Here is a 15,498-nt window from a genome sequence, read left to right on the forward strand (position 1 = left end):
AGCATCTCTGGAGAGACCTGAAAATGGCTGTCCATCAACGTTCACCATCCAACCTGATAGAACTGGAGAGGATCTGCAAGGAAGAATGGCAGAGGATCCCCAAATCCAGGTGTGAAAAACTCGTTGCATCATTCCCAAGAAGACTCATGGCTGTACTAGCTCAAAAGGGTGCTTCTACTCAATACTGAGCAAAGGGTCTGAATACTTATGATCATGTCAAATTTCAGTTTTTCTTTTTTAATAAATTTGCAAAAAATTCTACGTTTCTGTTTTTTTTTCTGTCAAGATGGGGTAGTGAGTGTACATTAATGAGAAATATAATGATCTTTTTTGATTTTAGCAAATGGCTGCAATGAAACAAGGAGTGAAAAACTTAAAGGGGTCTGAATACTTTCTGTACCAGCTGTATTTATATTATTTTTAGAACCCATTTCTGAGATACCCGTCTGCATCTCAGTCTGTCTTTTATTTCTTCAAACGTGAAATCCACTTACAGACTTCTAGCACCAATCAACAGCATTTTAATTCGTTAACGGTGCAACCACATGGATGCAGTCCACATAATCTCTCCATTGAATTTAGTTTGTAAGTGTTGTGCTTTGGGCACGTTCTCCAGCTGCGAACCTCGTCAGCTAATCAGGAGCATTGTCACTGCCACTGGTCAATGTCAGCTCTGTATCAGGATGGAGACCAATGTAAATTTACATCCTGCTGGTCAGGAACTCTGATTGGCTTTGAGAGCATGTTCACACAGGAGGTGCGGTGGTTATTATTAGATTGTTGTTGCACTTGAGGGTGTTCGTGTGCAGCTCTGGAGAAGCTGATTGGATTGTGAGATTAGCTCTGCTCAGCTCTGCCCAGTGAATGAGGAGGACACTGAAGTCTCAAACAGTGTCACTTTGTCGTGTCTCAAGGCTGTGCAAAGGACCGTGTCCAAAACATTATAATCTCAGACATAACTGATCCGATAATGATTACAGCTGTCAAACTAAATTGATGCAAAGCGCTGAATAGCACCCCTTGTGGAGCATTTTGTTGAATGTGTGTGAGTGAGTTGTTGTCAGTAATAGCACTGTGTAATAGCTGTGTGGGAGAAAAGAACAATAATAAATATATTTGCAATCGTAATATTATTAGTTGCTCTTAAAATAATAGCTTTTATACTTCCTGTTACACAGGAAGTTATCTCCTTTTTGTTTTATGTTGCCAACTTTTGTTTACTTTATTTTGGCTTTCTGGGCCACCGTACAAGTAGCTTCCAACTCACTTCTAACTAATGAATAACAGCATTTTTGTATTAAATATGGATTTTTAATCAATTATTTGTATAAAGCAGGTTTTATCTGGTTTGCATTCGACATGAACCACATGGAAATGATCATGAGACTTGCTCAGACTTGTCCGTCCAGACGTGGATTATGAGAAATCCCTACTCTGTGGCCTTATTCTCTTCATTTTGCTGGGTTTACACCGTGTGGGGTGAGGGGTGTGCAGTGATACTTAAGTGAATTAACCTTGATCCATTTTATCCCTCTATTTATAAACCTCTGATTTATAATGAAGCTCTGTGAGTCGGACTGGGAAGCAGCTTTGAAGCAGCTCTTTGTCAGCTGGCCTCCGTACAGTGCCATGTCCAGAAAGAAGTTTCATACTAAGCAGATTAGTGCCTTATTGTGAGAAACTGAATTACGGCACACTGACCAAGAATAACTGTGGAAAATACCAGTGCTCAATTAGCAGTATTTATTTATTTATTTGTGTGTGGGTCATATATCTAATCTTTATTTTCATAATTGGATGCCAACCCCAGTTTGTTGATGGTTCGTATAGTAGTACATGGTCATGATGGGTCTGGAGCCTACCTGGAATCATTGGGCACGAGGCAGGAACACACCCATGGGGGTGCCAGTCCTTCTTAGGGCAAAACACTCACACATTCACTCACACGCTCACACCTAGGAACACTTTTGAGTTGCCAGTCAACCTACCAACGTGTGTTTTTGGACTGTGGGAGGAAACCAGAGCACCCGGAGGAAACAAATGCAGACAGGGAGAACACACCGCACTCCTCACAGACAGCTACCTGGAGGATACCTATGCAGACACCGAGAGAACACACCACACTCCTCACAGACAGTCACCCGGAGGAAACCCACGCAGACACAGAGAGAACACACCACACTCCTCACAGACAGTCACCCGGAGGAAACCCACGCAGACACAGGGAGAACACACCACACTCCTCACAGACAGTCACCCGGAGGAAACCCACGCAGACACAGGGAGAACACACCACACTCCTCACAGACAGTCACCCGGAGGAAACCCACGCAGACACAGGGAGAACACACCACACTCCTCACAAACAGTCACCTGGAGGAAACCCACGCAGACACAGAGAGAACACACCACACTCCTCACAGACAGTCACCCGGAGGAAACCCACGCAGACACAGGGAGAACACACCACACTCCTCACAGACAGTCACCCGGAGGAAACCCACGCAGACACAGAGAGAAAACACCACACTCCTCACAGAGTCACCCGGAGCGGGACTCGAACCCACAACCTCCAGGCCCCTTAATTAAAATATGTTAAAAAAGATTATACATTTGTTTTTAGAAAAAAATAACTGAAAAGTAATGTATTAAAGAAATGCAATGTAAATGGTTGGTTGCATATTGTTTGGAGCTTAAAATTCTCAGACTCTCCAGACGTTGTCATTAGCACTATGTTGCTCTTCATGAGACTAAAAGGTCATTTTCAGTTCTCTCTCTCTCTCCCACCAGAAGAAGAAGGTGCAAATATTCAAAATATAACTTACTTTCCTACTGTGTCTCATTGACTAAATATAAAATGTTTTTTGGCTTGGCAAGTTGTCTTTCCTCACTCAAAGGTTAGAGTTTGCTGTGCGATATTTCACAAGTAGTTTGCTGTTTAACACTGGGTGCAGAGGTTTCTATGGAAAAGGAATTTAATTAAATTCCAGGCTGCCACTCACTCTGTTCCTTATCCATCTCCTTGGCTACGAAGAAAGACATCTTCCGAGGTTCATGATTCACGCTTGGTTTGTCTGAAAATCCATTTAAAATCCAGACTTGGCGAAGAGAAATCCGTTTTTATCTTTTGTCCTCTCCTACAGGTCGAATATTTGTGCCACGGAAATCTCCAGGGACTGTCTGGCCAGCGCACTTTGATGTTGAATTGTAGTAGTTATGTCCTTTGTCATTGTCCCTGTGGTGTGGTGTGGTTACTTTTCAGAGTCACGTTGTTGTCAGCTGAGGATAAAAGATTACTTCTTAAACAAGATAATGGATAAATATTAAAGAATACAACTGATAATCAGTCTGTGGCTCAAACTGTTTAACGTTCAGGATAATGTCAGCGTTTGCTTTGTTCATTTTTTCCAGCTTGGTCAAAGAACTTGAACATTCCTTCTTTTTCCCCCTGACAGGAAACTGAACTGTAGAGTTGAATGAAAAGTCCTCTTCCTTGCACATTTATGTATCTACATCTTTCATGTGTAAGCACCAAAGACATGGAGTGACGTGAAATCCCTCGGTGACTGGCGGAGTATAAGCATCAGTTTGACAGTTACAGACAGCCTTGACATTTGTCTGATTTTAGTAAAGTGCTGATTCAGACAGAATAAAGACTGCAGTGACAGGTTGACAGCCTCTGTCCTAACACATAGGGAATCATTCAGCTGCCTTCTGTCTGAGTCTTATTGGGGTTTTCTTCTTCTTTCTTTACAGTGGGAGTGCTCCTGGTTCCTCATCCTCTGCTCCTCCTTTCTTCTTCTTCTCGTCTGGTCCTACTTCTGGTGGGAGGCTCACAATGACTACAACGAGTTTAATTGGTAAGGTCAACAGTAGGTAAATAAATAGTAATGATGATGTGTGATGATTGTATTTGTGATGTCACATAATTCTGTACATTCATGTTACACATTTTAGCCCCATCCTTTTATGGTGAAGTTATAAGGAGTGTTTTAGCTCTGACCGCTTTCTGAATGCTGTCCTAAAGATACATGCGCAATCTTGTACGTCTCCCTGTACATCTTTAAGACGCCGTAATTAATTTATTTTAAGAGATGTGAGGTTTGAAAATGAAATAATGGAAAGCCAAGATTTAATGTCCTGTAGTAATGAAATAAAACTGTTCATGGCATTTTCATTAAATTTACTTTTATTGAGTATGTTTACATTGCGTGCTGCACCAGTGTGGCAGCTATGACCTCATTTCAAAGTGCCGAATGATGTCACCAGTTGAGTAGGTGTCTAACATATATGTAAGGTCTGTGTTAACCTGTTATTAGCCCACACTGTCTCAGTGAACCCTGTAGTGCCTCAAAACTATGTTGACTCAAGAGAGCAGTAAACCGGAGCTCCCAGAGGAAACCCACGCAGACACAGGGAGAACACACCACACTCCTCACAGACAGTCACCTGGAGGAAACCCACACAGATACAGGGAGAACACACCACACTTCTCACAGACAGTCACCCGGAGGAAACCCACGCAGACACAGGGAGAACACACCACACTCCTCACAGACAGTCCCCCGGAGGAAACCCACGCAGACACAGGGAGAACACACCACACTCCTCACAGACAGTCCCCCGGAGGAAACCCACGCAGACACAGGGAGAACACACCACACTCCTCACAGACAGTCACCCGGAAGAAACCCACATGGACACGGGGAGAACACGCCACACTCCTCACAGACAGTCACCCGGAGGAAACCCACACAGACACGGGGAGAACACGCCACACTCCTCACAGACAGTCACCCGGAGGAAACCCACACAGACACGGGGAGAACACACCACACTCCTCACAGACAGTCACCCGGAGGAAACCCACGCAGACACGGGGAGAACACACAGACATAAGGAGTGTTAAGAAGTCTGTTTCAGTGAGCCTTGTAGTGCCTTAAAACAATGTTGACTCAAGAGAGCAGTACAGTCTGAAATGACAGTTTTGGTTGTGTTTATTAAACTGTTTAAACGCTTTAATTGTAGGGCGTTGTAATACAACAAACTTGTTAAAACCAGTTATTTCCAGCTCTGCCTTGTTTGTTTATTACCAAAGTACTGTACATTAAGTCTGAAGATTAATTTACAAACAACACGTCGCCTCTCGGTAATATCTGCCATGGGAAGCACCTTTGCTAGTCTAAGAAGAATGCGCATGAATCCTTGAGTCTGGGAAGAAAGTATTTCTAGAAAACACACAGTATGTTGAGGAAGCAAGAATCACGATAAGTGGCAGCTACATCTCCACCCACTGGATGTTAACTTTGAATACGAAGTTTGCGGTTGCTGTAGGGGGCAATTTCAGTAGACCTGCAGTAGTCAGTGTGTGTGTTGGAATATTGTGTGTGTGAAGCTCTCGTGCTGATCCCAGTCTCTTTTCCAGGTTGTTATATAACCGCTCGGGAGAATGGAGCGACGGTACAATCCCCATTCTCACAACCACACTGGTGGGATTCTCTTACACTGCATTTTTAATGGTGAGCATTTCTCACACACACACACACACATGCACACATTTTCTCATGTACCAGTTTCACCACCTACACTTCACTAGTGAATTCAGCTACTTTACGGTGCCTACCCTAGGGACACGGTGCTTAAACGGGCACAGCCTTTGTATAATCTCAATTACATGGTGTGAAGTTAAATGGGATGCTCCGGAGTAGCCATAAATGACCCTAAAGGCACCATGCTTATTGTCTAGAGGTCTATAAACCAAACAAGTACTGGACTGGACTAGAGCTAACACTCCAAAATCAGATACTTACCTCACTAATGTTTATGTGGCTGAATGCCATTGAATCCTCACAACAGCGTTCTAATATCTAGTTTAAATCCCTCCTAGAAGGGTGAAAAATCATAGGACAAACTACCTATGTATAATATAAGCAGGTTTGAAGGAGCTAGTTAGGCACTGAATATTTTCTGGCCTTTTTCAGATCTTGGCCTTTTGCCACATTGCACTGGGACAGCAACTCAACCTCTACTGGATTCATAAGGTAAACACACAATGACCGTCTTATTAAAGGGTAAAGCGTGCACAAAAAGAAATGTTTAAATGCATTATTTGTCTGTAATTCAACTCTGAGAGGAGCTTTGAATGGTTCTTTGTTGTAATTATTTACTCCTTTAACATCATATGTTTGCACAGATTGGAGTGCTAGCTGTCCTTCTCACTACCATCACTGGTGTGGTGTCCATTGATGACTTATGGAGGGACGAATGGGACATAGTCCTCATCTCTCTTCAGGTCTGAACTTTTAGTGCCATTAAACATGATTTTGAGTTCGTTGTATCTTTTCGTTTTTATATAGTTATCTCCTCTATTATGATGTTTTAATGGACACATTAATCCTACCATATTCACACAAAGAAACTGACCGCTGGTGTTTTATTTAAAAAGGTGTGTTTCATTAGTAGCAAGTCAGCCATTCATAATTAGTGAATAACAAGCTTTAACACACTATTTCAGTGTTTTTGTTATCTCTGTGTTCCCAGTCTACGGGACCCTTTCTGCACATCGGAGCAGTTGCCGCGGTGACAGCGCTGGGATGGCTGGTCGCTGGGCAGGTTGTGCGCGGGGAACGAACAAGTGAGTTTGAGCTCGTGTCTGAATGCACTCGAGCAAACGTATGGTCAGAACCCTGCCGTTGGGCGTGTCATTGAAGGTCACTACACTCTAACATTCTTACAGCTAGCACCAGTAATTCTTCACAAAATGGCTTCAGAAACACCATCACACTCTGATATAACTTTGAAGAGACTCGACACACTCAACACAATGATTAGAAGTAGGTAGCTTTTCCTCCTTCGCTGGAGTAACAGCTTCTAGAAAGACACTGGATTAGATGTTGGAATATTCTTGTCAGAATTGGATCATTTTCAGGTCACAAGATGTGAGGTTTGGCACTGATGATGGTTGATTAGTTCTGGATCACAAACACTGCTCCAGCTCATCCCAGAACTATGCAATGGTGCTCCATCAACCCTCTGCTTGGTGTAGGACCTGGAGAGCTTATTTGATGTTTCTCTGTATACATTATACATACGAGGCATTTGGATGTCTCCATATCCTTAAAAGTCTATGAAAACGTGTGTGTGTGTATGTTTGTGTCGTACAGGGTTCCAGTTTGTACTGCTGCTGGTGTATGTGTGTGTTCTCCTGGCTCTGTATCTGGCCCCACTCGCCATCTCGTCCCCCTGCATCATGGACCGAGCCGACCTGAAACCACGACCTGCGGTTATCGGACGCAGAGGAGCTCCAATGGTGAATTGCCACATCTGCACTCCTCTATTTAACAGTACAGTATATCACAACACTTATAACAGACTCGTGTTCGGCTGTTTGAAATGTTCCTATGAGATAAAGCCTTTGATGTCACGGCCCTCTGCAGTGAATATATTGATTGAAAAGTAATGGAAGGATCAATACATTTAGTTTCCCTCTTGCACTGTTGTTCTCGTGGCAGGTCAGTAGCGCAGAGTGCTTACAATCAACAACAAAAACAGACCAACAGTTATGAGGGTAGTGTTAACAGTACATATTTAAACCTAGTAGCTGTTTTGCAGGGGCAGACAGGCAAGTAAATCTGTCTCACTAGCTCCCAGCACGGTCAGTCAGTGAGTTCATTAACAGCAGACGCTGTCTTTCTCACCCCTGCTGATCATTTTGACTCTGAACTGCTGTTGTCTGTCTCCCAGATTGCCCCAGAGAACACAATCATGTCCTTCAACAAAGCCTTGCAGCAGAAAGTCGTTGCCTTCGAGGCTGACGTCACCGTCAGGTAAGTCTCTATCAGTCACCTGCATCTTGATCCACTGTCTGAAGACACCTTCAGCTCTTTGGCAATTTACAATATCCCTTTACCTTTTAATAATGAAGTAGAAAATGTTTGGTTAATTTTAAACAGCTGAAACACAAAGCTTTGTCTGCAGCACGAAAGCCTGGGCCACAAATTGTATGACTCAGAAATCTTGGCTGTCTTATTTTCTTGATTTTCACTGGAAGGAGTGTTTTCAATAAACGAAAAAGCCAAACATGGTTGCGCAACTTTAAATCATGTGGAAAAAGCTTAAAGCTCAGATCAACTAGTTGGGTCTTTGGGTTCAGTGAGTAACTCCACCATTCGGTGATTCATCTTCTCTCTCTGGTGTTCAGTAGAATCTCTAATGACTCCCTGCTTGGTGTGGTGTGGAGCTGGCTGTTGATAGTGGTATTGAGCCGAGCAGCTCTCAGGAGGCTGGGTATTGACTCAGCTGATGAAGTGCAGGCGTGATAATGAGGAGATCTCTGTCACTCTCAGCTCTCTGCTGCTCTCTGGATTAACGAGGGACTGCCATTAGCCTGCCTGCCCAGAGTTGGGCCCGAGGTGCACTCTGGGACCTGAGCCAGATTGACCTCAGTTTATTCCTAATGCCTCACATGCAGTTGCTTTAACCTTAATGATGTGAGACATTCAAATTCCATTTTAGTAATATATAAGGAAGTCCTTAACCAACAATACCACCACAGCCAAATAAACACATCCACAGACCCCTGTGAAGTATATGCACCATTAACTGGCTTTGACAAGACACCTACCAGTTTTCCCCCACTTTAGTTCTTCCTGTGTGGACTCTTTAGATGGTTCCAACTGAAGTGCTTTAATTGGTAATGTCTCTTTTTAATGCTTAGTTACGCAAAAATACAGGAGAGGGAGTGCTATAACATGAGATAGTGGCACTACACCAGTGTCTCACGTTATAGCATGAACCTCAAGTGTATTACTCAACTCTCAACTTTATTTATAGAGCACTTTAAAAAACAACAACAGCTGAAACAAAGTGCTGTACAAAAGATGTTTATAAAACAAAATAAAATAAAAACCAATAAGGAAAAATAAATAACTCAAATAAAACAAAGCAAAAGTCTCATGCTGTGTTGAAAGCCAAGGAATAAAAATAAAAAATGATTGCGATTACACCACAGTTCGTTATCACCGTTTATTATTAGGTTATAAAATAGAGACAGTGAAAATATGATTTGTTCTTTTTTAATATAGAAAAGTTCCATTCCGTCATATGTTCCTTTTTGTTCTTTCCAACGAACTCTGGATCTTTAACTTGTGCGATGTTGGACCCGCCCAGGATTTCTGAACTGTGGTTCTCCCCAGGAGCCGGCCCGTGTTCACACCAGATTCGTTGGGAAACAAGGCTGCATTATTCTAATCAGGACAGAAGCAGAGATAAACGCATCAATCAATAAAATGTTATAGTTTAACCACTGTTTACAGTGGATTCAGATCGTGGTGATATGTGTATATCACACGCTAAACGATCGCGACCCTGAACTGGATGAGCGGTTACAGATAATGAATGAATGAACGCTAAACGATACCGAGTTCTCTCTGTTTGAGTTAAAAGTGAGTATTTTAGAGCCGTGCTGTGGAGCTGGTGAACGAGAGCCTCTGAGAAAAAAGACACGTCTCAACTCGAGTTAAACACAATAACAGAAACAACATAGACGTAGCCAATTACTTTTTATTTAATTATTTTATTTTGTTTACAATTCAAAAAGCAGATAACGGTCCACCGCACCGTAACCCTTTACTCTGATCAAAATAATGTGCGCGAATTGAAAATGAACCGCATCGCCGTTGGGTGAAAAAGAACAGGCACAGCTCTGTCTTGTATGTGCTGGAGTCGTTGCTAGGTTACATGTATTTTGCGGAGTGATACCTGAAGAGCTTCGGTCAGAGTGCAATTATCATGTAATCTCTCAGCCAATCATATTGCAGGGTCACAACTAACAGTGGTATAATAGCTGTTATTTAATAATAGTGATACTGTTTATAGTAATAATAATACTTTTTTTTCCAATACTCAGGTTTCATGTTTAAAGTTATGAGAGCATTAGACGAGAAAGCCAGTGTAATTGCGCCTTCAATAACTGAGCCCTCGTTCTCTTGCCCTCGCAGTGTGGATGGTACGCCCTTTCTGATGAGGGACCAGACCCTGCGCCGAACCACCAATGTGGCCAAGGTCTTCCCCCAGCGGCAGTATGACGATGCCTCACTCTTCAACTGGACAGAGATCCGCTCTCTGAACGCTGGCCTTTGGTTCCTGACGGTACAGACACACAAACAGACACTCACACACATTTAAATCTTGTTCAGCAAGTTCCCGCTGTCACTCACACACACGTTTCTTTTCCTTTTGAGGAATAGCATTTAGTGGAACCTCCTTCCCTGCCTTATTATATATAGTGTGTGTGTGTGTGTGTGTGTGTTTAAAAAACAAATTCATGTTTAATAAAGGCTTAAATTACAAGACATTTTCATGTCCATCATGATGATATCTGATTCTGTTATCTCAGGATGACCCATACTGGACCGTCCAGTTCCTGTCCGCGAAGGAACGCAGCCGAGCTGGTAACCAGACAGTGTGCAGTTTGGTGGAGCTTCTACGTCTGGCATCTAAGACAAACCGCTCAGTGATTTTCAACCTACGTAGACCACCACAGCAGCACCCTCGCTACCAGCTCTGGATCAAAGACGCTTTGAAGGCCGTCCAGCGATCAGGCATCCAGCCAGAAATGGTGAGGCCTGAGCTGTTTTCTAGTTATTTGTCCTCTTCTACTTGTTATTGTTGTTTTTTCCCCTTTCTTCTTCATCTTTTTCTACTTCCTTTCTTTTTTTCCTTTCCTCTTCTTTCTCTTCTGCTTTGTCTTGTTTTTCATTCATTCATAGTCTGTAACCCTTATCCAGTTCAGGGTTGCGGTGGGCCCGGACCTACCTGGAATCATTGGTTGCAAGGCGGAAATACAGGGGGCGCCGGTCCTTCACAGGGCGACACACATACACACTCACACATTCACTCACACCTACGGACACTTATGAGTCGCCAGTCCACCTACCAACATGTGTTTGTGGACCGTGTGAGGAAACCGGAGCACCTGGAGGAAACCCACGCAGACACAGGGAGAACACACCACACTTCTCACAGACAGTCACCCGGAGGAAACCCACGCAGACACAGGGAGAACACACCACACTCCTCACAGACAGTCACCCGGAGCGGGACTTGAACCCACAACCTCCAGGTCCCTGGAGCTGTGTGACTGAGACCCAACCTGCTGCACCACCATGCTGCCTTTCTTGTTTTTCATGCTCTTCTTTATTTTCTCCTTCATCATTGTCTTATTCTATACATTTATATATTTAGAGGGAAATTAGAGGGAGATTTCCCTGTGTGGATTATGATTTCTGATCTCCTCAGAAATATCTCCTTAATGGGCTTAAAGATTTTGTGGTTGGAACTTTAAAATTAAAGAGAAGTCTGACGTATGTGCTCTATTAATTACAGTGCGAATTGGTGAGTGGACCTGCTAAAAATGATCATGGAAAATCTATCGTCACACTGTTTGTTGTGCCACCTTTAGTAAGAGATCCTCCTATCCATACTCAGGAGGAAATGGCAACAGTCATGAAAGCAGATTCAGACGCTTTTCCATGTAAACAGCCCGTGTATCATCAAGCAGAGAACATGGGGGTTGTTGTTTTGGATATATTAGTGACTAATGTTAAATAAATGTAGTGGACTTGTGAGAGTCTCAGCCTTTCAATGTTTATTGTGAGTTTGTCTGACTGTCATCGGTGAGGGTTTGGTATGTAACAGGTTATTTCTGACTGTGTTTGTGTGTTGTGTAGGTGATGTGGACTCCAGACTGGTACCGGAAGACGATTCGAGCGGCTGTACCTCTGTTGCAGCAGACCTCAGAAGAGAAGGTTTCTGCGGATGAGCAGAAAGACAGGGGCACTCGCACAACCCTCAGTGTACATTACAGCCAAGCTACAGTGCAGGAAATTAGGTACACACACACACCAGGGTCAGCACAAGCTTTATGGATACCTGCTTGAGACTAATAAATGTTGTGTACTGTGACTTCAAAAGTCTGTCAGAAAACTAGAGCAAAAAACATACACCATACAGCTAATTTCTGCTAGCTTGTCTTTGGGATTTCCATTGTATATTAGCACTAAGCTAAAGGTGATGTGTACATAGCTTTCCCACTACATTGGTGATTGGTTGATTGCAATGTGATTTATTACTTATGTATTGTGTGTGTGTGTGTGTATGTGCCCACGTGTGTTTGTGTAAGCAGGCGCCTCAGCAGCAGTAATGTGAGTCTGAACATTTTCCCGGTGAATGAGCCGTGGCTGTACTCGGTGTTGTGGTGCAGCGGGGTGCAGTCGGTCTCCTCCGACGCCCCCCATATCCTCCGTAAAGTGCCTCATCCCATCTGGCTCATGGTGAGAGAACAAAAAATTATACAGATTATATTGAAATGTTTTTATATATATATATATATATATATTTCACTGCTTGTTTGGGTTAATAAAAATATCCCCATTTCATATTTCCACATCTTACTTAGTAATTAGCTACTTACTTAGTTTATTTATTTAATTATGTGTTAATAAAGACATTAAAACACCTGGGCATGTCTTTGGTATGAATTTGTGGAGACCCTCATAGTTGAGGGCTGTAATCACCTCAACTTTCTCACAGCCGTGCTGCCACCTAGTGGTCGGACCCTACAATAACAGCTGCTCTTGTGTTGCAGAGTCCAGATGAATACTGTCTGATATGGATCACGTCTGACCTCATATCCGCAGCAATCGTCATAGGAATATTCATATTCCAGAAGTAAGTTAATCGCTCAAACTCTGTAATTAAGAATTAAGAATACATATAATTATCGAGCATTTTATTAATCCATAGAAGGCTCTTTCTGTAGTCTGTATGTTTCACCATTTTACATTAAGATCATGCAGAGGTTTTAAAAAGTTGATTAAGTTGAGTTCCCCTTTATGAATCTTGGAGTTGTCTTTAATCAGGTTGTGTATGCTTGCTGTATCTGAGCTGTAACACTGGCTGCTTTTGAACTGATTGCCTTGCTCTCTTGTCCTTCTCTTTCTCTCTCTCTCTCTCTCTGTCTTCTCTGCTCCATGCTCTCTGCATGCCTCCCCCTCTGCGCTGCTTTCTGCCATCTCTCAGCTATCACACGATCAGGTAACCAGGAGTACACCAAGGGCCAGAATGCTTTGCCTTTACATTTAGCTGCTGTCATTTCTGCCCTTTTTCTGTGTTTATTGTTTCTTTCCTTCCCTCTCGTCTCGTAAGTGGGTAGTAACCTAGTGTGTGTTACTCTCTACACCCTGTAGTAATCTATTCTTATGCTTTTTATTTAATTTAACCTGTGCTTGTCGTGAATACAGCTTTTATGCCTGTGACTTTGATCTAGATTAGAAACCAAGCCTTAACTGTAGTTTATCAGGGGGAAGACTACTTAGACTGAATCAGTAAGGACTTGGCGTGCTGTAATGCCATGTATTCAACTCTGGAGTATAGCCTTATTTCTGTTACAAAGAATATGTCTCTGTCATCAAGTGTTTCTCAGGGGGAGCGCACCCACAGGTAACCCGAGCTGAAACAAGTGACTGAGATATGCTTCAGTCCGTGCCGCTCAGGGCTTGGCTCTAGGTCAAGGCTCTATCTGATTACCAGAAAATAAATCATTATTTGTAGGGTCCAAGTCTTTATTTCAAAACTATTTCGAGATTTAAAAAGAAGTCATACTGCTCCCCAAACCAGAGACGGAGAGAAAAGTAATGCAGGGTTTCCTTAGTGTGGGGTGTGTGGTGTGGGGTTTGTGCAGCGTGGTGGGTGACTTGCGTGTGTGTGTGTGTTTGGTGGTTGGTGCTGTGCAGGTGGAGGTTGAGTGGAATGAGGAGCTACAACCCCGAGCAGATCATGCTCAGCGCCGTGGTGCGAAGACCCAGCCGAGATGTCAACATCATGAAGGAGAAGCTCATCTTCTCAGGTGAAAGGGCGTCAATAAACAGTGTTATCTGCTCAGTCTTTAGTGTCCTCAACAATATCGCGTGCACATCCTTCCAGACCCAGGGTGTTTGGGTTTATCTGCCACGAGGTAAAAATGGGGCAAAACACCTGTTATGTTCAGATCTGAAGACTGTAGATTGAATTTCTACTTTCACAGATAATAGCTGCATGCGCTCTTTATCTAATGGGGGCATCTTTTGTGGTGTGCAAGATCTCGCATGTTTGTTAATGGTTCAGTTTTCTCTGAACCTTTTTATTCATTTTTAACTCCAGTGTTTCAAGCTCCAGTCTTTGTTGCAAGGGGAGTAATTTACACCGTACTGTAGATGTTTCTAATAAAGTGGCACTGTATAATGTACAACCATTATATACACGATTACTCCATTCTCAGCGCTAGAGAATGGTACGAGGGGATCAGACACAGCAGTGCTACTGGAGTTTTTAGGCAATTCAGTGTCCCTGCTGGACTGAGAATTGTCCAACCACCAAAGGTGACCACTGACCACTGATGAGCACTGGGCAGCAACAGATGAGCCACTGTCCTTGAATTTACATCTACAAGGTGGATGGACGCTGTAGGTGTAAGGTGTCTAACAAAGTGGACAGGGAGTGAACACAGTGTTTAGAAACTCCAGCAGCACTGCTGTGTCTGATCCACTCGCACCAGCGCAACACGCACTAACACACCACCATAACGTCAGTGTCACTGCAGCATTGGAAATGATCCAACACCCAGATCATACCTGCTCTGTGCTGGTCCTCACCCTTTAAAGAAGAGGGTGTATGCAGGCTATTGTGATGTTTTGGTGGATCGTTGTTTATCATTCACTCCTGTGAAGCCTTTCGTAATCATTAATAGCTTCATGTTTCTTACCGCTGTGTTCACGTTAATATAGTTTTCCTCTGTTTGTCTTTCAGAAATAAACAATGGGGTGAGCAGCACAGACGAGCTGTCTATTTACACTGAACACGGATATGAGGGATACACACGCGATGGCATTTCCCGTTGACCGGGGTTTGGGGGGGAGGTGTCTGCCCTTTTTACATTCTGAGGGGATGACACTTGTTCTTTTGAAGACTGGGGTGGTCTTTCAGTGTCTGGGAAGTCTGTTTTTTTTTCTTCCCCCTCTCGTTTGGACTGAATCGTTTTCACGAGTGCACCTCAGCTCGTCTGCTGGGACCAATGAAGGACTGGTCAAGCTTTCTGAATGATGGGCATGTTGCAACTTTTTTTTTTTTTCTTTTAAAATGACCTCAAAATCAAAGTCGGTTCCAACAGCACCACTCCTTAGTTCTTAGACTTTCTGTATGTGTTTTTGGGAACTGCGCATTAAGACTGAATTCACTTGCTGTATGTTGAATTTTGTATATTGACTATTTATGAAATGGATTTCACTTTGATGCCTTATGTTGTGTTCTGTATTAAAGTGTATATAAAAAGACGTTTTGATGGAGTGGTGGGATGTGAGTATTTAGTATGTGTTTATTTATGAAATTATTATTTGAGGGAAACCAGCATCAAAATAAAGTGGCTTATTCTTATGCACAGTTTCAGTAAACGTTTGTAGACAC

General features: G+C 43.0%; 1 protein-coding gene across 1 annotated transcript in view; it reads left to right on the plus strand.

Annotated features, from left to right (window-relative positions):
- Positions 1 to 15,498, plus strand: part of gdpd5a (glycerophosphodiester phosphodiesterase domain containing 5a) — a 34,178-nt gene extending 18,680 nt beyond the window's left edge. The window contains exons 3-16 of the mRNA XM_066650907.1: positions 3,757 to 3,860; positions 5,426 to 5,519; positions 5,982 to 6,041; positions 6,194 to 6,292; positions 6,541 to 6,634; positions 7,164 to 7,309; positions 7,744 to 7,826; positions 9,999 to 10,149; positions 10,397 to 10,618; positions 11,730 to 11,890; positions 12,185 to 12,332; positions 12,647 to 12,729; positions 13,794 to 13,906; positions 14,845 to 15,498. Coding sequence (XP_066507004.1) covers positions 3,757 to 3,860; positions 5,426 to 5,519; positions 5,982 to 6,041; positions 6,194 to 6,292; positions 6,541 to 6,634; positions 7,164 to 7,309; positions 7,744 to 7,826; positions 9,999 to 10,149; positions 10,397 to 10,618; positions 11,730 to 11,890; positions 12,185 to 12,332; positions 12,647 to 12,729; positions 13,794 to 13,906; positions 14,845 to 14,936 — 1,650 coding nt within the window. The 3' untranslated portion in view covers positions 14,937 to 15,498. The remainder of the gene's footprint in view (positions 1 to 3,756; positions 3,861 to 5,425; positions 5,520 to 5,981; positions 6,042 to 6,193; positions 6,293 to 6,540; positions 6,635 to 7,163; positions 7,310 to 7,743; positions 7,827 to 9,998; positions 10,150 to 10,396; positions 10,619 to 11,729; positions 11,891 to 12,184; positions 12,333 to 12,646; positions 12,730 to 13,793; positions 13,907 to 14,844) is intronic.

Source organism: Hoplias malabaricus, chromosome 18, assembly GCF_029633855.1.
Source record: "Hoplias malabaricus isolate fHopMal1 chromosome 18, fHopMal1.hap1, whole genome shotgun sequence".
NCBI classification, from domain to species: domain Eukaryota; kingdom Metazoa; phylum Chordata; class Actinopteri; order Characiformes; family Erythrinidae; genus Hoplias; species Hoplias malabaricus.